General features: G+C 38.7%; 1 protein-coding gene across 2 annotated transcripts in view; it reads right to left on the bottom strand.

Annotated features, from left to right (window-relative positions):
* SHOC1 (shortage in chiasmata 1) overlaps nt 1-10536 on the bottom strand; it is a 51881-nt gene extending 41345 nt beyond the window's left edge. Inside the window, exons 1-5 of one of the 2 annotated variants that reach the window (XM_086771321.1) lie at nt 10477-10536; nt 5500-5629; nt 4829-4910; nt 4297-4487; nt 1274-1436 (exon numbers count right to left, since the gene is read on the bottom strand). In XM_086771321.1, the coding sequence (XP_086627447.1) occupies nt 1274-1436; nt 4297-4487; nt 4829-4910; nt 5500-5629; nt 10477-10521 (611 nt within the window). In that variant the 5' untranslated portion in view covers nt 10522-10536. The remainder of the gene's footprint in view (nt 1-1273; nt 1437-4296; nt 4488-4828; nt 4911-5499; nt 5630-10476) is intronic. The other variant, XM_086771320.1, reaches the window with a different exon arrangement.
* Between the last annotated feature and the right edge of the window lie 11228 nt (nt 10537-21764).

Genomic DNA, 21764 nt, shown 5'->3' with positions numbered 1-21764 from the left:
AAAACTCCTTTCATCAAGCTCACTCCTCGTGGCCATTAGAGGCACTAAATCTATACTGACTTTTTAGAGCAATAGCTTCCTCATCAGTCCCTGACATCACTATTTTCCTGGAGGAATACTTTAGACTGAAGAGTATAAATTATTTCACAATCAAGCCTTGGGACGCTCACTAAATTTTATCTTAAGCTGAAGGATGTTTAATTGTATCTCTTTATCTAAAAGCATCTTCCGGTGTGCTCCACTAGGACATTTGGACTCCCACCTTGAGAAGGATGGTGGCTTTGCTAGTAAACCGAGGATCAGCAGATCAGAGCTATTTCTGTAAAGGGTCACACTAGTATTTTTTGTTCCTGTGACTGGTATTTCTGAAAGTCATTGCAGAATTTGAAAAACGTTGTCTTCACTGGGTATTTACAGTACTCACAGGTGCACATAGTCTTACATCCAAGACTCACTGTGAGATCAGGGCTCACGTTTGAAAAAAAACGGAAACAACCCACTCCTCCCTGTTCTGTTACTATACAGGTACAGTTAAAACAGTTTAAATCTGCTTTGCCTTGCTTGTGAATCATGCAACCCTACCAAGTGCAAAGGAACCTATACAAGTCATCCAGACTTGAAGTTAAATCCATGGAAAATTTAGCCAGACTCTATGAATGTATGTATACAGATTTATAAAATACTAGGCATATTGTGGATAGAACTTCTATCTGTTTTAATGTTTGTTCAAATTCCTGACATAAGAGATCATTAAATTAAATCCAATCAACGTAGCAATACGAAAATGAGTAAAAACAAAAGAATAAAATAAATGTAGCAATGTGGAAGTCAGTAAAAACATAAGAATAATTAGTATTTGAACTTGAAGAAATACAATTCAGTAAGGTAAGAGCATGGATTTACTGACAGCATGACTGAGAAAAGAGAAAGAAGGAACATGGAAGCATGTAGCATTTTACTGACAGGGAATCAGTCAGTCTGAGGGAGGACCAGGTCCCTTAAAGATGGACATTTTTTCAGTATTCCAAAACTAAAATCCTGAGCACATTTCACACCTACAGAATGCAAAAATGACCATTCCTTTTATCCAGTTTTCTTAAACAATGCATATAAATTTCATTCTACTCATAAGAAGCAGAAAAGCTAAGGTCTTCACATGCTGCAAATATAAATTAGTTAAAAAGTCAACATACAATAGAAGATTTTAAAATGTTAATGACATTACACACAAATTATTTTTTATGTTTAGTATTATACAACAATTTGTACATACCTGAAAATGTTATCTTCTTTTAAACGGTGTCCTTCAGAATCTAAAAGGGGATCTTTCACTAGAAAAAACTGTAGTCTGCTCTGAAGTACAGATGAAGTAGGCAGATTTTTACGAAACTTTTCAAGATTATCAATAAATACAAGTTCCTCTTCCATAAATAAATCTGAACAACAATAAGAAAAAATACATTAACAAATAATATAAATAAAATAAGAATTATCAAAACAAAGAGAATTGCTGAGCAGCTGTTGGAATGCTATAAATGTCAGCAAAACAATAACTATGTTTTACTTGAAATATTTTAGGATTTTTAAGCTTTAAGTGCAACAAAGTCTAGACTTCCAACAGTTCACATCATAAGCTTTAGTTTTATTTCGCTTTTTCTTCTGTCTTATATGACATCTATTAAAAAGTATAGGTACTTTCTATTCATTCCCTTATTTGTATTGTTAAGTATGATAAAGGAACTTTTCAGGCAGGTTTTGTCTGAGAAACTTAGTTTAGTGCAATTTTTAATGTAGAAATGAGGCAGTCTCTCCATACACATCTAAACCTAAATACAGATTCTGAAGCAACAAAAAAACCAATTATTTACAAAATGAGCAGAGAAAAAATATAGGTTACAAATTATTATGTTTTCCAGAAAGATGGTATTATGGACCTTAATTTATTTTGAATTTAGACTACTGAGAGAAGGGGTTAAAGAAATTTTAGTGGATATGGCCTTGATTAATTATTGCCGTGAATACTAAGGTGATAAATAGTGCTTGAACCACTTGCTTAACAATTTGCTAAACCTTTCGTGGGGAGTTTTGCAATTCTTCATGAAAAGACAGTTCCTGATAAGGACTAGGGGGCCTCCTTCAAGAACCAGCTAAAACCGACCCTACAGCTTTATTAAAAGCCAAGGGATAACTGCGCCTGTGCGGGAACAAAAGGTTAGGAGTGGTGACGAAGAGGAGTCACCTACCTTCATCCCCACGACCCCCAACGACTACCACCAGGAGGCACTGCGCAAGCGCAGATGGGAGGAGTTTATGAAAGTGACCCCTTGGGACTAATTTTAATACGAAGCGGGGATAGCTCATGCATATGTATAGGCGTATTGTGAAACTTTATATATATGTAACACTTGGTTGTATAAATTTAAAGTGAGTTGCTGCGTCAGGCGCGCACGGTTTTGGTGGGACTACCCCCTTGTGCTGCCCAGCACTGAATAATCATACCTACTTTACAATCTTACAGATTGTGGAGTCTGTTTTCCATACATCACTACTACCCTCCATGAGACAGAACTTATGCAGTAACCACAACTCTATCAGAAGCAATCCTTCATACGCAATATAATACACACATACATATATACACACACATACTACACATATATAACACATACAGAATGGAAAACATAATTTTTTGTTCTTCTCTCTTATTTTTTACCAATATGCAAATCTCCTTATTCCCGCATTCCCATTTCACTCCCTGGACTCCCTATCTGTAATAACCCTTCTTTCTTTCCTACTGCAAATAATAGACACTGATTATGTACCCCAAAACTGCTTAACACTGCTGATACAAACAGACACCCTAAAGAAATCTATCAATTAAAAGACAAACGTCTCATTATAAAATGCCTCTGTTTAATGGGATTAAGAGTTCAGGAGAGGCTACTACAGCTTATAGTAGCCTATAAAGCTTAAAGTTATTCCAATTAAAAAATTGTCATCTTTTCTGACACAATTTACAAAATCCCTGATCTATTCTTCTTCCTTTTCTTAAGTTAGAATTAATATTTCCCTCAAAAGTCAACAGACTTTCGCTAACATCTCCTTCTTGAACGCAAACAGAAAGTAAGAAAAACGGTTGGCAGTAACACATCAGTTACAGTGAAAGATAATTATTGATCTGCTAATTCAATAAACCAGTCACCAGAATAGCAAATAATTTAATCTTCTCCCATTAAAAAAACTCAGTCTCTTTAGCTTGACTATTTATTTTTGTTTAAGTACAGTAATAATCTGTAACTTCAAAAAACATAAAGTGTCTTATGAAATTTATACTTTTTTTTTCCTTTCAGAGACTCCTGTCCATGGAAATTTAGCTGCTTTGATTGTTCCTAATAAAGTAATAGCTAAAATGAAGGAAAGCATCTGAATTATTTTTATTCTCTATGTAAGTACACAATATAAACAGTTTTATTAATTATTGAAATCTGCTGCCATATGCCACCTAACTTTGAAAAAAAAATCACTTAACCAGATTAATTAAGATTACTGTCTTTCAATTATTAACTGTATTACACTTGGATTGTTGATACTATGTTCCTAGTAAATGTTATCGTGTACAATATTGTATCAAGAACCACTTGCTTCCTCTGTTGGAGGGTGGAAAGAAGCTCTTAGTAAACGATTACTTTACTTTCCTTTTCTAAAGTAATAAAATTGATAGATAGATAAAAAACCCTCTATTGAAAAAATAAACCAAATAGTTCAGACTAATAAATCATAATACAGTTGACTGAAACACTTTTTCAACATCCTCCTTTCTGTGATCAGAATTCATTATATCTATTAGAGTGCTACTAACCACAAAATTTCAGAAAACACATAGAAACCCTACCCGATTTGAACTATCTTTATCCCAGCAACAAAGCAGAAACTGCTTACTTCTTACCCTCCTTGACACGTAAAAGAACATGCCATAAGGATCTAATTTTACTGAGGTACAAAGGAGCATTAGCATTTTGCTCAGTGCCTGATAAGGTCTACCTATTGTGATACTTTGTCAACTTTTGCCATATATTTGATCAGCCTAAAACTTCTTTTGGCTTGCAGCTATCTTGAATTCCTAAGACAACCCCTGCTTCTCCAGGGAATAAATCTCTTAAATGGTTATAACTTCTGCAATTGCAACAGCTGTGATCACTCAAGTGATCTCTTCAACATCTATGGATCATTCACAAAAAATTACAGAGGCTAATAAGCTCCATAAAAATTTAGAAAACAATGAATGAAACACTTTACCTTGCCATTGTTCTTTAAATTCAGTGGCATAGTCAATCTTCAAATATTTGTCTTGGGTGAATTCTTCCTTAAAAACATTCTTCATAAGTAAAAAAGGTTCTTCTACATCAATTGGAGAGCAGGGATTTGAACTTGGAATAACTTCTGTTAATTCACTACTAATATGGAACTCCACAGAAAATTCAGGTTTCCTAAAAAGTAGAAAAAAAAAAAAGACACTTAAGCCTTTGTAAAAGCACTGTCATAACCTCCCTGACTCCTCAATGAATCAGTGGCACTCCAAATTATATTCTAAGAACATTGATAATCATCATATTCACTGAAGAAGATCAGAAATTAGAGTTGTTACCACTATTCACAAGGTCCACAGTCAAATTACATGTTTAATATTTCCCCTGAAAGAAGCCCTTTTGTACACTTGCTACCATCAGAAAACATTTCCACATTTTGTTATCATCATTAGCCTATGATTCACAAACTACCTGAATGATATCAAAGGAATCATATATGTTTTTAACTTAAGGTTACTGACTTTTCCAGGAAATCCTCCACAGATAAACTTTTCTTCCACTGATCCAATATTGAAATAGTAGTCATGTTCTGTGTTGAAGTAACTAAGAGAAAAAGAGAGAAAAAGAATTACACAGAAAATATTAAAATTTATTTTTATTTTTATGTATTTATCAAACCGTTGGAGACGGTAACCAGACTTTACACAGGATGCATAGAAAAAACAATGCTTTTCGTTTCCATTAGCAAAGTAAATGCAACTACATCAGAAAGATGCAAATACTTTTATATGTATGCTTATATCTATGCTTTGAAATCCTCAGTTTTTCCTGCATCTCAAAACCCCAGCATCATCTTTCAAACCTCTCCCAACTAATCAGACTTTACTTATTCCTGATCACTGCTTTTCTTCCATAACGACATGTCCAGATAGAAAATTTTCCAGAGATCTCTAAAAACTAATCAAATATCACCCTTATTTATGGTGCCATACACAAATAAATATCCATTATCTATTTTATTCTACTTAGGCAATGAATGCATTCTATCTTCAAGAGCTTTATGAACTGACATACTGCTACTTCTGGAAATAACTTATTTTATTTATGAGATTTATCATATTATGCACAAACACAAGCTTTTCCTTTAATCCACAGTAAATCTAAGCTAAAACTTAGGGACTACATAACCTACTTCTAGTCCATGGCTTCCTATACTTATCATCAGCAAAGAGTCCAGTGAGATGATACTTTTCATCTTGATGTAAACAGGGAGGAAAGCAAAGTGATAATCTCCAGATGGAAAACTTCTGCCTTGCCATGCTCTGCACAAAAAAAAGGGATGTGATAAAATTATGAGAGAGACACTTCCATTCTTTTTCTTTTTGTGTACTACCTCTTCAAACAGTCCCACTGTTTTCAGCCATCTTCTACTAGAACATGAGATTATATAATTAAACTTTAAAAAAAAAAAACTAACACAGTGCAAACTAAGAGAAGATACTAAGTCATCTGACTTCATATTTAACTTTTAATCTACACTTCACTTTCAATCTACACTTACATCAACTTTGCATGTGCAACTACAAGTGCTTATCTTAACACTTGCATTGGTCTCCTGAACTGACAGGAGACAGAACTCCTGTATAAGCTGACCAGAAACAACTTAAAATCATTCCTACTATTGCCATTTAAAGTGCTCAAAATATTCTAAAGCTTCTCAGCTTTCATGTGCCATTATGAGCTAACAAAAGCTCTCTATAAATCCTTTTCTCTTCAATTAAAACAAGAGAGGACCAGAGTAGTCATCAACTGAATTCTAGAATTAAGGAGTCAACGTGGCAACTTCAGTAACTCCTCATTGAAGACCACTTTCAACAAACTAGCCAACAGTTCTTTTTTTACAAAAGCCCACATGCAGTGCTGTATAAACAGCACAGAACCACAGAATAAACAGTGAGTCTTGGAAGCAGAGAAAAATGTTTCTTACACAGGGTTTTGGATTTAACAGGGTTAGAAAGAAGTTGTCCTCAAAAATTCTCTGATGTAAAAGGCATACTGGAAAAGGCAAGTAGCTATAGGAATGTCAGAGAACATCATGAATGACACTAGAAACTTCTCTGTAGTTCTAAGTCCGTTGCCTGACTTCAGGTCTGTTGCTTTAGGTCCTAGAAATGTCCACCCACTTCAGTATATGCTGTCAAGTCAGTTACAGCCTGTACTGTTAAACATCTCAGGTGACGAACTAGAAATAGTTCACTTGGACTTGGATTGCTACCACAACAACAGTCCTGTTGCTGCACTTGTCAAATCTTCCTGCACAGGCAGAGAGAAAATGAAAAAAAAAAAAGGAAAGGAAAAAGGAAAAGGAAAGGGGAAGGGGAAGGGAAAAGGGAAAGGGGAACGGAAAGGGGAAAGGGGAAAGGGGAAAGGGGAAAGGGGAAAGGGGAAAGGGGAAAGGGGAAAGGGGAAAGGGGAAAGGGGAAAGGGAAGGGAAAAATAAAAGAAGGCATGGGAAGCAATGTGAACAAACACTGTCACTTCTGAGAAAGGTCACTATTACAGATCCTTTTTCCATTTCCGTTTAATCCTTTGTGGGATAGTTACAATTCTGTAAACGCCAGTTAATTTGAACAAAAAATGCAAAAACTACTGCCATCATAGCATCTTTTCTTTAGAAGACTCTTGTAAAAAATTGATAAGCTTCACACCAATCCAATGCATTCCCTATTGCCTAAGCCAAAGCATGACCTTTCTGCAGTGATCTTCTCCTTTACAAATTCTAAACAAAGGCAGAAACAGACAACTACAAGCAACTGGACCTAGGTCTTCTACATGTTACTGGCCATATATCAATTTAAGTAATCTGTATTGAAGTTACTAAAACAACTGCACCTCTCACAAAATAACGTACAGTTAGTGAAGTTCCTGGCAGAGATCACAGAAACAAAAAGAGCTGATTATAACCTTTTCTTCATTAAAACAAGCTGTAAGGATTGTGAAGTAACAGCTGTCCTGGTTTTGGAAGGGATAGAGTTAATTTTCCTATCAGTAGCTGGTGTGTTTTGGATTTCAGATGTGAAGAATGTTGATATAACACCCTGATGATAGGAGTTGTTGTGAATGAGACCAAGGACACTGTCCTGCTTTGCAAGTCTCACTAATTTGCAGATGCAGGAAGCTGGGAGAAAGACAGACAGAATAATTGACCCAAACTGGCCAAAGAGAGTATTCTATACCATAAACGTCATGCTTGGTATATAAGTGGGGGCAGGCCAGGGTGGGTATCTGCCTTCCTGGCATCCGTCTTTCTCCCTCATTTGCTGGCATCGTTCCCTCTACCTTGCTGGCTCCCTTTTGCTCCTTTGCTCACCACTCGCTTTTGTTTTTCCGTCATCACTGCTCGGAACGGGCTGTATTGGTCATTGGGACATCGGGTGGTGAGAAAACATACATTGTTCATTTTGTATATTTTAATATCCTTATATTCTGTTATTATTGTAGTTTTTCCTTGTTATTTTAGTAAATTGTCTTCATCTCAACCCACAAGTCTTCCTTCCTTCCCAGTTCTCTCCCCCATCCCACTGGGGAGGGGGAGCAAGAAACTGTGTGGTGACTAGGGCTAAACCATCACACAGCTCTCAAAGTACTCTTAGGTTACAGAAGAATGACCTACTGGAGTTTAAGTAGAAACTACGGAACAAAGTAAATACAAGCAATAATATGACAGAGATCAGAAAGAAATTATAAACACCAGTATGTAGTTTTACTGAGGCTAACTTCAGCCCAATAGGTAGAATTTTTTTCAATCACTGATGTTTGCAAAGCGGAACAAATACATCCGAGGGCTATTATCAGAGATAATTGCCTTAAAACAGGAAAACTGTGCATTTTACAGAACATTTAAAATGAATTTGTTGTAAGTATACAGGTTAAGCTGAATTAGTTCACTTTGCAAAGTCTGCTAATACATAGTTTTTCTTGCCTTTATCAAGGAAATGCAAATGTCTCTGCAAATTTATCTTCTAACTGAAAGATATTATGTGCAACTTTATGATTCCACACAGCTTGCAGATATCGTCTGTTTATAACATAAGAGAATGTTGAACTTCGAAGATGACTTTGTTATCAGACCTACAACATTCAATAGCATGAGGAATCTAACTCTCGTGTCTTTAATGATTGAAAAAGCTTCTTTCTTTGAAGATATATTTATACTCGGCAGCTGAAAAAACTGTATCTGAGGTTGATTAAAATGCATGACAAGTACGTTAAGGGTAGATATAAAATAGACTAGAAGCAATTTTTTACGATTAGGGGGGTGAAACACTGGAACAGGTTTACCCAGAGAGGTGGTGGACACCCCATCCCTGGAAACATTCAAGGCCAGGCTGGACGGGGCTCTGAGCAACCTGATCTGGTTGGAGATGTCCCTGCTCCTTGCAGGAGGATTGAACTAGATGGCCTTTAAAGGTCCCTTCCAACCCAAACTATTCTGTGATTCTAAAAAGCACAATTCCACATCCAGTTAAGCTGGATGTGTGCAGGAATCAGAGTTTGATACACTTAACCAAATTCCAGCATTTCCTAAGAACTGGAAGCATTAGGCAAGTACACTCGATACATTAGATACTGAGAAGTCAATTTAACTATCATACTTTCTAGCAGGAGTGTAGAAGTTAGGAACAGGAGCGGAACAAGACGCTGCAGCTTTAGCACAGCATACCCTTTGTACAGTCAGGTCTGCAATATCCTTAAATGTGTGATCACATTCATTAATGCCTTCTGACAGTATTACAAAGTAACATTCACACTTCCTTCCAGAGCAGCCATTAAGGAGGTCACTAAACATTTCTCTTCTGTAACTTTTCATTTGTCCTGCTGTCAACACACTGCCCTACTCCTCAAAATTCAGGCAAGAAAAGCTATGAATTGTAATTCTTCACTTTTGCACAATAGCCCACAACATGTTTTGCTAACAGACCTATTTTTTATTCATAGATAACACAGAAACATCTGAAGATCAAACTGAATGGAACTACTGTGACGAGGCTTTCACACTAATTTGAAGGACAGATTGCATACTGCTGGCTTTACATCAGGAAAAGAAGTTCTGGTTGCTACAATCTAAGAAAACACTAGACACGTACACAGGTACTATATGGAACAATTCCTGCACTCTAAGGAAAGGGACGTGGGCGATGTGTTTCATAACGTGGGATCTCAGTTTACCCGCAAGTACTATTGCTGGACCACTTCCCAGGCTGCACTGCTCCAGCCGTGTGCCAGGAGCACTTGTGTACCTACTTGCACTCTCAGAGGACTCTTGAAGACATCATGTCTCGTTCCCTCATTCTTCTGCGCACACACTAAAAATATCCCCTCTTAGCAAAGTGTCACTCTGATGGAGAGTTTTCTTTGAAAATGTAAATAAGTAAAAATTCAATTAAGTATGACAAGGTGCTTCATGGATAAGGAGGTGATAACATCACACAGATGTAGACAGGAAAGAAAACAAGACTTCATAAGGCTTCCACATCTTAATTGATCAATATCCATAAAGACAAAATATTTGTTGTAGGTGTGAAAAAACATCTGCTGTCCATGAATTTAGAATCACAGAATCATAGAATTGTTAGGGTTGGAAGTGACCTTTAAATGTCATCTAGTCCAACCCCCCCTGCAAGGAGCAGGGACACCTTCAATCAGATCAGGTTGCACAGAGAATTTAATCTAAAACATTATAAAAACTCTTCTCTATCATCAGTAGGGAATACAGTGTTGTGTACCACTGTCCTAATACATATTAAAGGAGCTAGAAATTTGGATTAATTCTCCTAAAAGGTAATTAATTTAATTTTATGCATTAGAAGGCACAGTGTACTCTCTAAAGAAAGCTCTAAGCAGGAAACTGGCTATTAAACTCAATTATAAGTGCAACAGACAATAAAAAAAAAATATGCTCTTCAGTTCTGGCAAAATTGTACTTTAATTTTTTATTTAAAAAACTGTAATCACTTCACTGTGTTATCCCAGCAAATGCAATGCAACCTCACTGAAACACAATTCCTAAGAAAGTTGTTCTCTGTATCTTTTTTAATGTACACTAAATCTTTTCTTCAGTTACTGCCATATTTCTTTCAGAATATTAAGAGAAATTATAAAACTATACCTCATATAAATAGTCTGTTGAGTGATACTTTAAAGCTGCAAACATCTTGTTTTGTGATGTTTTTAACTCTTCATTTGTCTAGAAGATACACAGAACAAGGATTAGTTAAAAACTTCCTACATCATGCAAAAATGTTGAAAGACAAGGTTGAAATTAAGGTTCAAAAGGAATAACTTCCTAATTTCTGCTAGCAAGTGCACCTTGGATTGAATTTCCTACAGAAGGCTACCCAAAACATTCAGTATTCTTCCTTTGGAAGGATGTAACAGACTAACTGCAGATCACAGACACTTGTTTTTTATCTAATGGAACTGGGGCTTTGAGGTTTTTTTTTGGTATGCCTCTTGCTGTCTGCTTCACAGAAAACCTTTCAAGCCATTTAGTGAATATAAGCAATACAAATTTACCTCCCCTAAGCAAGAATTTTGAGAAATTAACTGATTAAACTAATTTTTATAGATTCTAAATTAGGCAAACTACTATCTTTAAAAGCTATCTAAACTATTAACTTTTCACTGCCTCATGTATTTATGAAGGGACTTCTATCCTCTCCTTCAGTTTTACAAGGGAAAAGGTAATTGGGTAGTTGTGGGCAAGAGGTCCTGCTGGAACATTAGGTCTCTAAATTAGTTGATGCTTCTGATGGGAACCAGGAGTGGGTTGAAAACTATGCAAGGACAGTGATATGGTCTGAGTGCAAAACAGGACATATTTTTGCTCAGGTATGCATAAGGTAAAAGAATACTTGTTCTTAATTAAAATTAGGTAGGAGAGTCAAGGCCAAAGTAAGATAAATCTATCCAAAAAGTGTACTATGTAAACGAAACGTAACCAAGTTGAACTGCAGGGCCATAAGGGAAACTTATGACAAAAGGCTGTCTTCATATACATACCAGTAGATATCAGTAACATGATATTGGGCTAAAATTGCCTTGGTAACAGCATTGGAAATACGAAAATTGGGTATGGATGCAACAGAGTCAGGATGAATGAGGAAACAGTAATTAGGATTGCTTACTTGAGAGGAGTCTGGGAAGAGAAAAGAGTGGAGGGGAGTTAAAAAGGTATGTTCAGGAAAATAAAAGAAACAGGGAATAGGGTATAAAATCAGATGGAGAAAGAAGCAGAGGGGAACCTTCTGAGTGAGTGTGGATGGTTAGAGACAGTGGTGGTCCTGACCAGTGGACCAAAAATGCCAAGGATGCTAAAGAAAAACCCTGTGGACAACTTGCTGGAGACTTGGTGTGGAAGGGTGGAGCAAGAAGGGCAGCATTTGTAAGAAGGGATAGATTTGTACCTTGATGCTAACCACAGGAGGACAGGGAATAAAACTGCAACTTAATATTACTGATGTATATAATTTATTAAGATTTTTATAGCAATATAACTATGCAATCATACAAATATTAACTAATAGAATTGCAACTATTACTCACAGTTATATAACTGAGAATGAACACAGCTAATAGTAGCGAACTGCTTAGTAGCCACTTAAGGTACTACTAGTTTAAGGGTTTGTCACTTAATCGGTAAACATGAAAGCCATCTTAATCAGGTATGTTTCAAGTTTCCAATTTAACATGGGAAGAGTGAGAGTTAGAAATACTAGTCTGTCAGGATCCAAGGAAATCCAAGCACAGTTGAAATCTTTTTAAGTTTTTTAAGGAGGAACAGTAAAACTGCAGAAAAGCACGGTCCTGTTTCGTTCCCCAATAACTCCAGGGAGCACCACTTTAAGTAAGCGAAATAGGCAGTATCTGGTATTCCTGCCAGCATCAAATGCTTTTAAATCAGTCTTCAATCGGTTTTAATCAGTTGTAAAAATCGGTGAAGAACCGGCACTGGCTAATTGGCAACGTACGACGGACACATGAACTAACCTGCGGCCACGCTCCACAGCCCGCCACCGCCCTGCCCCCCCGGGGCCGCACGACTACCGCCGCCACCGCCACCGCCCTGCCCCCCCGGGGCCGCACGACTACCGCCGCCACCGCCTTCCCCTTCAAGGGCCGCGGGGCCGCCACCGCCCCGCCCTCCGCCTGCGCGGGAAGCGGAACTCGCACCTCTGATTGGCTGCCGCCCCTCCCGCCCTAGGCGCACAGGGCCGCGCGGCCGACAGAGGGTTCCCGCTCTTTCTGCTCCCAATGGCCGCCCCTCGCCGCCTGCGCTCTGTCCACGCCCAGCCCCCGCCGCGGGTGGGCGGGCCGGCTTCCTTTTCACCCTGAGCCCTGAGCCTGGGCTCGCAAGGTGGCGGGGCAGCCACAGTACCTCGGCAAAAGAGAGTGTTTGCTGGGAGCTGCTGCAGGGACACTCCCTTGAAACTGACCGGGGATCTTGCGTTATTCTTAAATACCGCAGCCTTTCCTTCCCAAGCAGCATGACCGAGGGGTCAGAAGCAGATAACCAGTAATCTCACTATAAAAGAAAAATTCTCAGGAGGAGTAGATAGGAAAACTTAATGTTATCCTCAAAGCAGAGCTGAAAATATTTTAAAAGCAGTAAATGCAATTAAGTAACTAAATTTCCTCTGACTCCTGGTAGCAGCTTGTATGGGAGATGAAGCTGAAGAAAGAGATAAGGTTGGTTTTTAAGTGATTGTATCTAGAACTGCTGACCTGCAAGGTCTGTTACCTTGGGAACAGAAATAGAAGGCGGGTAGAATTTTATATCCAGAAATGCTTCTGCTTCATATGCTCTGCAAGTGTATGAAATGTCAGTTTCTACAAATAGCTGTCAACTTTGGGAAAAGGCTGCCTTTTTTTTTTTTTTTTTTTTTCACTTTTAATTGGCTGCCTAAATTGCTCCCACAGCCTTCAGGCTGCTGCCTGTTGAATCAGTTGTGTTCTCAGCAGGCAGTCTGGCATCAGATTTCTGCTGTGGTCCCTAGTCTGACAGAAATTTCAAGACTAGTTGTGAGAGTGCTCCTTCTTCCCCGCCCCGACTTTGTGTGTGTCCTGGCTGCAAGCAGGCTCCAGGTGCAATTCTGCTTGCTGGAATGGCACCTTCTTACTGTGGTTGGCACCACAAAGCCATTATATCGTGTGTCTTTACCTCCTCCTTTTACCTTAGAAGAGGATATCCACAGAGGACGCATCAGAAGTGTGGAAATCTTTGGCCATGCTGCAGCAGGTGCATTCAGCCTGTTGCTACAATAGTCTTGGGAATCTGGAAAACGTAGCTCCTCCAAGAACTGCTTGCAGGTGGAGTCCTAGATGAGGATTGGTTTAAAACAGAAGTTACAGTTTTCACTCTGGTTTTAAGAGCTCTGTTAGCTTTTGTACATTCCAGTGACTGAAAAAGTTAACTAAAAAGCATATGGACAGATGCTGTCTTTACTGCTACAAAGTACTATTTTTTTTTTTTTTTTTTAACCAAGAAGATGGGTTTACCTCAACATTAGCATATTTTCCAGGCACTGGCATATTGCAGATGTTTCCCAGGCAGATGTTCCTATGAAAAGTGCAAATGCCAATACTTTATTGTTATCTCAGTATTTATATTTTTAAAAATTATTTCTATTCTGCTCTCTAAGAAGTAGAACTAGAACAGGAACTTCCAGTTAAAGTATTTCAGAAGCACTCCTCTTGGAATATAGTTGGAATATAGAGAAATGTATGTTTTTACCCTAAACCAGGAAACAAAATCACGCTATATTATGGCTAATTGAACAGGGTGTTACAGCAGAGAAATACCCCTCAATAGCAAAGACTTTGAAATACTTGGAAAAGGTAAAAGTAATGACAACCACTAGAGCAGATCAATTACCTTACACAGTTACTGCAAGAAAAGATGCAGCAACACGTATTGTGATTAAGGGGATAAGAGATACTGTATTAAGGTTATGGTATCTCCAGTTTTTCTTCACCAGATTGAAGAGTTACCAGGGTGCACCTCCTGTAGAAGAAAACTGGCAGCAATTCATAGTTATCTCCATGACTCTTTTCCTCAGATATACCTGTAGATCTGGGTGTCTATGCATACAACTTTTAAATGGGTGGATGGAGATTGTCTGTATGACTGATAAAAAGTGGTAAGTGGTATATACTAGGCATATAGCAGGTTACTGCTGTTATGATTAAGGTCATGAGTGGAAGAAGCCTTTCCAGCTCACTACCTGAACACAGGCAAAGCCTTCCTCCATGCAAGATGCCTGTGAGGGCTATGTGAAATCGAAGTGGTAGCTTTGTTACTCACTGGGCAAGCACGTACTTTCCTCACCAGACTACATGCTGCATCTTAGTTGGACTTCTTGTTAATGAAGCTAAGAATGTTATGGATGAGAATAACCTGAATGCCAATTACCACTGCCTATTAGGGTGAAGAGTGTGGGGAGACATGATTAAATTTGGCAGCTGCATGTGTTTCTTATGCTCATCTTTTACAATGGGGCTGCTCTTTAGAATTGCTAGAAATAATGATTAAATACTTGGGTTTTGCCGCGACCACTACAAAATCTGCTGCTGTGCTTTTTTCTCAACTTTCATAAAATTTATCACTGAACTCCAGAAACACTTTTTTTAGAATACGTTGTAGGGTTGAGCACAAGATCACTATGAATACAGTCATAATCTTTACTAGATCTCATTTTTCTCTAGAAAATAATGTATTGTGAGCTGGATCACAGCTGGTCCAATTCAGCTTGACTACGTATAAGTGGCACCAACTCACATTAACTGAGCATTTGGTCCTGTGTAGTTTTTTACATCTCTTTTTTTTTTCTCATTTCATTCTGTGTTAGTTGTAGAAATCAGAACTGAATATAAAATACCACTAAGGCAAGAAATCAGTAAAGATGTAAAGAAATATTTGTTATTCAGAGAAAAGAAGTGTTTTGCTTCATGTTGCTTTGAGATCAGAAGAGATGCATGAAGTTGTGGGCTGGGTTTTTTTGGGTAGAGGAATCAATTAATTTTGTTTCAGAGTATTTATCTCCTTGGATAACACATAATGGAGTTATGCCTGATTTGCTCTCTCAGTATGTGTATGCCTTGAGTGCAAGTTATTCAAAACCTCCATAGAAAAGTAAACAGAATAAGTATTTTCTGTGTTACTCATCAAGAATTTTTATAAGCCAGCTTAAATGAACAAAACAAGTGTTCATTCTGCATGACTAGAATTTGAAGACAGCACAATGAGCTAAGACATGCAGAAAAACAAGACACAGAGAAAAAGGTTTGCTACACAATATAAATACCTGAAGGTACCATATTCGGACGTATACCTTTCTATGATATCTTTTAATCAAGTTGCTGCTTTGCATCACTACTGCTTTATAACATGTAATTATAATTATATGGGAAATGCATGTTGAACGAGACATACTTTTCTGCATCAGCCATTGGTGGAAGGCTGGCAAATTTTGTGAAAGATGTAGTACTTGCTGAGAGAAAAGTAGGGGGAACTGGAAAACATCTGCAAAGCATGTTCTTGGGTCATGTGTTTGTACTTCACCTGTCATGCTCACATACTGAAATGAGAAGAGTTGTAAGAACCTGAACACAATACATTGCTCTTTTATTTGCTTTGTATTGGCTGTAGAGGGTATTGGTGAAGTAGCTGCCTTAGCCTTCCAGGTAGCTGCTTAGTGGCTAGAATAAGATTACTCAGCTCTGTTAGGTTAAAATGGCAGCTTTGATTTATATTTATTTATTACAGAGTTTTTTAATGATGAGGAAAGTGATATATTTAAGTTGGAAGGATAATTTAAATTGGAAGGGACCTCAGGAGGACTCTAGATCAACCTCCTGCTCAAAGCAGAGTCAGACATCAAATCAGATGAGATTGCTCAGGGCTTTGTCTAGTTAAGTTCTGGAAGTTCCCAAGGTGGAGGCAGCATAACCTCTCTGTGTCCCAACTCCACAGTGTGGCTGTCTTTGTGGGGGAAAACCTTTTCCTTATCTCCAGTCTAAATCTCTCTTCTTTGAGCCTATGCCGGCTGTTGCTACCCAGTGCACAGCTGGCCCCTGCTCAGCTTGCTGCCTGCCAGGGCCTTCCCCTCAGAGGTGCTCCCTGGTCCCGCTGGCCCTGGCCAGGATCACTGCTGGGCTTCTGCCTTTCTAGGGCTGTGCACTTGTCCTGGCTGAGTTTTATAGGATTGATGTTAGCTCCTTCTTCCTCCTGTCCAAGCCCCTCTGACTGGCAGCCCAGCCCTTGTGTATATTGACCAGTCCCCATAACTTGATGTCATCTGCATGCTTGGTGAAATTGCACCCCCTTGCCTTTTCTAGATCACTGAGAGAGATCTTAAACAGGACAAGTCCCCAGATATATCCCTCAGGTACCCAACTTTTACCTGCCTCTAGGTTGAGTATGACCCATTAAACACTGCCTGACTATCCAATTTTTCACCCATCTATTTTTTTTATCAATTCAAACCACAGCTTCCCTTTTCAGACTCCAATCCAGACTGTTTACTTTTTTGCTTCGTTTCTTTTTTTGCAACAGGGAAGCTTCAGCAGCTACTTATGCCTAATTCTTTTTGGTGTTGTATAAGAAGGATGGGGCAAGCAAAATAGGTTGTTTTTTTTTTTTTCACCGAAAGCTAAAAAGAGCTAGCAAATAAGTGTATGGAGTTGAGAAGCTTAATAGTTGACTGCCATTTCCTTTGACTTAGGAAATTTTTAAAACCGCTTGTTCCTAACCGTCATTGGCTCTATTCCTGGGCTATGCACTACAACGTCATAGAATCATCATAGAATCATAGAATCATAGAATGGTTAGGGTTGGAAGGGACCTTCAACGGTCATCTAGTCCAACCCCCCTGCAAGAAGCAGGGACATCCCTGACTAGGTCAGGTTGCTCAGAGCCTCATCCAGCCTGGCCTTGAACGTTTCCAGGGATGGGGCATCCACCACCTCTCTGGGCAACCTGTTCCAGTGTTCTATAACTCGCATCGTAAAAATTTTTTCCTAATTTCCAATCTAAATCTACCCTCCTCTATTTTAAAACCATTACCCCTTGTCCTATCGCAACAGGCCCTACTGAACAGCCTTTCCCCATCTTTCTTGTAGGCCCCCTTGTGGTACTGGATGGTTTGGGTTGGAAGGCACTTTAAAGATCATCTAGTTCCAGCCCCACCCTGCCATGGGCAGGGACGCTTTCAAGCTGACCAGGTCACTCAAAGCCCCATCCAACCCGGCCTTGAACATTTCCAGGGAGGGGACATCCACAACTTCTCTGGGTGAAGTGACCGGGCCTGATTAACAGGCCTGAGCCAGAGTTGACGCATGGATGATCTGTATCATATTGCTATGTTCAGCAGGATTGTGTTGTTTTAATTATAACTTCTTCAGTATACACAGAGTGTAAGAAAGCACATCATAAGAGTAAGTAACAACTTTTTGGCCTTGTGTATGAAAAAACAGAAGACCATTAAGTACTGAAATGCCACAATAAGGTCTCCCCGGAGCCTCCTCTTCTCCAGGCTGAACAGCCCCAACTCTCTCAGCCTGTCTTCATAGGAGAGGTGCTCCAGCCCTCTGATCATCTTCATGGCCCTTCTCTGGACCCTCTCCAACTGGTCCATGTCCTTCTTATGTTGGGGGCTCCAGAGCTGGATGCAGTGCTCCAGGCAGGGTCTCACAAGAGTGGAGTAGAGGGGCAGAATCACCTATAAATACAATCAATTGTGCAAGTTTTAGAGGTTGAACAGCAGCTGAGAAAAATCTTATATATACATGCTTGTATATACATGCTCATCTAGCAGAAAAAAAAAATGCCAAAAAAATCACAAATATGAAGGAACATATACAGCTTCCTAAAATATCTCTGTGGTGATCTCATTGCCTCTTATATCCTACTTAGGACTGGCTCTGTATAGCACGGAACTGTGTCCTTAGTGAACTGTCTGTTTCCTTGTTAATGAAGTAATTAAATTAATTGCAAGGTATAATACTGTTTTATGCAGGAGGAGGAATGAAAAAGGGAAGGAGAGCATGGAGAATCCATCTTACAGTCATTACAAAGTGGTCTGTGTCACAGTATCTTGAAAGTGGCAAGAATCTTGAAAGTGGCAAGAATTACAGGTAAGCATCCATTTCAGAATGAAAACTGCTCTTAGAGGCTAATCCTTTACATCCTGCTGGTTCTCTTTTACTCCTGTTGCAAATGTCACTGAATTCAGTGGAAATAATTGTTTCTTATCAGTAGGGTGAATGAGAGAGTTGTACCATCTGACCTCTGATTGTGTGAGCAGAGCCTGTGCGTAACCTCACTACTTTCTGACTGTACAAAATTTGGTGTGAATAAGGGTTTTTCTGTGATAAACATACTTAATCTGGGTGTGACTCCATTCCTGAACTATTAAGAAAGAAAATGTTGTTAATGTGTACTCAGTTCCAGTTAAAGAAACCTGAGTTCATCACAGGTGAGTATCTTAAAGCAGTCATTCATTTGCAGCTTTAATATACGAATATGGCATTAAAGCTGCTTTTGCAGCTCTACTTTCAGTGAGTCCAGTGAAATAAATATTTCTACGGGATTTTAAATGCAGATGGATGCAAAGCCTTTTGATGCTTCATAATTTCACAGAAATAACAGAAACAACTTGTAGCAGATATCTTAATGGCAACTGGATACTGTCTTTATTCAAATACTGAATCAAATCTGCATTAGAAAACAAGATACTTGCAGGTTTTTTGGGTTGATTCTATGAAAAATTGAATAAAATATTATTGAATTACCAATTGTAAAGCAGACATGCAGGGTAAAGCGTTGACGTGATTGATCTAATCTGTTTTGATCATGAGTTAAATCAGCTATCAGGTAAACATGTTTTTTAAATAAACTAAATCATGTTGGGTGGCCAGCAGGTGGCCAGCCCTGACCTGTGGTACATGAACAAACCAAGAACATGAGAAATCACAGATCCTTACAGATAGGAAAAAGTAAATAATATATATGTAGCTGGCCAGCCTTCACCAGTGGATACAGCAACAAGATGCCAACTTAAAAAATAGCAGAAATGAGACACACTGTACTTAAAAAAACAAACCAGACCAAAACCAGAGTCCAGTGCAGCAAGACTAACATGGAAATGGTGCTAAATGCAAAGCATTAAATTAAAGTATATCTGGAGCTCTCTTCCAAATATTGATAAGGCCAGACAACAGTACTGTCACTTCATCTCTTCCTCTCCTAACAATTTGTACCTTCAAATTGTACCTAAGATTTTTTTTTTAAATAAAGGTTGATTTTTATTAGCCTATATTTTTTCCAGTTTATTTTCAACTAAATAGTTAGTACATGACACTTGATTTTTTTTTTTCCAGTGAAAAACGTTATCAGGGATACTTATTAAAGTAAATAGCTTCAAATGATCTTGTTTACATTCTTCACTTTGATCTGTTTTATTTTGTTTGCAAATGGTAGGTGATGCTTTTTAAAATGTGTGACTCAGATTTCTCTTCTTCTCTCAGGGTTTGTTTGGATAGCAGCTGAAATTCAACAAATTGTATAAAAACTTTTTTTTTTCCTATGCAAAACTATATTTGCCATTTGAAGTGAACTTGTTAAAATAAAGGCATTATTTGTGAATTGAAGTTATTGTTTCTACTTAATAATTCCTTCAACATACCCAAACTAGTAATATTAATATCTAATTTCTAATCATAATTTATAATAGGAAAAAGGAATTCCTGCTCTTTGAACTAATTAATTTTGTAGGCATTGCTCACTGTTCTGTGGAGCTGAAGAAACTGGGAAGAAATCTTTCAGTATCTATCATAGAGGCTGCTGATAGCAAGAGCCATCTTTGCATTTCACTGCATTTCTTTGCAAGTATTTACCGAGTAACTGACACTCATTCACTTATTGTACCTCGACAGTAAGCATGTGCCTAATTTTATTTAAATTAATCTATATTAATACTAAATTTATGTCTTTATTGAAATTATGATACTTCTTAATTAAATAGAGGTTTTTTGAAAGAAAATGCATTAGATAAAATCTCCCTCAAAAAAAGCAAACTGACGCTACCTATGTTGTTAGCCACTTAAATAGCCAAAATGGTAGGGCCGTACTAGCTTACCAGTCTTTCGCAGATATGAATCTAACTGTATGCATTTATTAATTCAACCAGAGTTGTAATGTGCTTTACATTACATCACATTATTTAATTGGCCATCATTTTTATAAGAAAAAGGGGACATGTTATTAATTTCTAGCATATACCCAACTGTCATTAAAAATGTGAAGGATTTATTTCAAATTGAAATTCCTTACAAAGAATTACAAAGCCTACAGATACAGGATAATGGGAAAAGAATACAGTAAAGTAAAAGTTGAGGCCCTTTCACTGCATCACCATGATTTGTAAATACCGTTACATATCTTACAATACCGTAAGAATAACTCTTAAAGCACATGTCTCACTAACCTTTGATTAGGATTTTTAGAAGAAACAAAGTCGTGTTTTCTTCCTTCTGCAACTGTAGTTGAAATCATGGTATGAGGCATGTGTGTTTAGCTCATGATGGCTAACACTCAGCCTGAAATAGCCCAAAACAGGGAAAATTGTCTCTCACAGCTCTTTAGCTCAGCATGTGGAAGCAGTCCTACTGTACAAAGACTCTTCAGTGATCTGCTTTTGTAATTGACTTCTCTGGAAAGACATCTTATCCTGGTATTTTTGCTTAAATGAAACACTATAACAAATCTTTCAGCCTCTCAGCATGAAGCTAATGGCAACAGCATTCCCCTTTGTCCAGTGGACTCGGCCAGGCCTAGGGCAGACCCACTGTTGGCCAGGGCCAAGCCAATTGGTAGCAGAATGTTCCCTGATAACGCCTCTGTGGTAACATATTTAAGAAGGGGAAAACAGGAAAAAAAAAAAAACGGAAGAAAAGAAGTTAAGAAGCTAGAGCAGGGGCACAGAGCGGGAGGCGTGAGCCTTGTGGGCCTTGCAGGCCTCACCCTGTGGCCTGCCGCCGGGCGGCCGACTGGGCCCGACTCAGCCCGGCCTGGCTGCAAGAAGTGGAGAGGAGATGAGATGTGAAGAGAACCTGAGAGGCATCTGCCTGAGCCCATTGTGAAGAATTTCTTGTGAGAGGAACAGCTGCAGACACCAAGGGCAGTAAAGGAGGGGAGGAGATGCTCCCGGTGCTGGAGCAGAGATTCCCCTGCAGCCCATGGTGCAGCCCATGGTGAGGCCGGCTGTGCCCCTGCAGCCCATGGAGGCCCACAGAGGAGCAGAGATCCCCCTGCAGCCCGGGGAGGACCCCACGCTGGGGCAGGTGGATGCCCAAAGGAGGCTGTGGCCCGTGGAGGGACCATAGTGGGGCAGCCAGTTC

The sequence above is a fragment of the Chlamydotis macqueenii genome, chromosome Z, assembly GCF_036417535.1.
Source record: "Chlamydotis macqueenii isolate bChlMac1 chromosome Z, bChlMac1.mat, whole genome shotgun sequence".
In the NCBI taxonomy this organism is placed as follows: Eukaryota; Metazoa; Chordata; class Aves; order Otidiformes; family Otididae; genus Chlamydotis; species Chlamydotis macqueenii.
The sequence above is the reverse complement of the archived record's forward strand: the minus strand, read 5'-3'. Positions and strand labels throughout refer to the sequence as shown.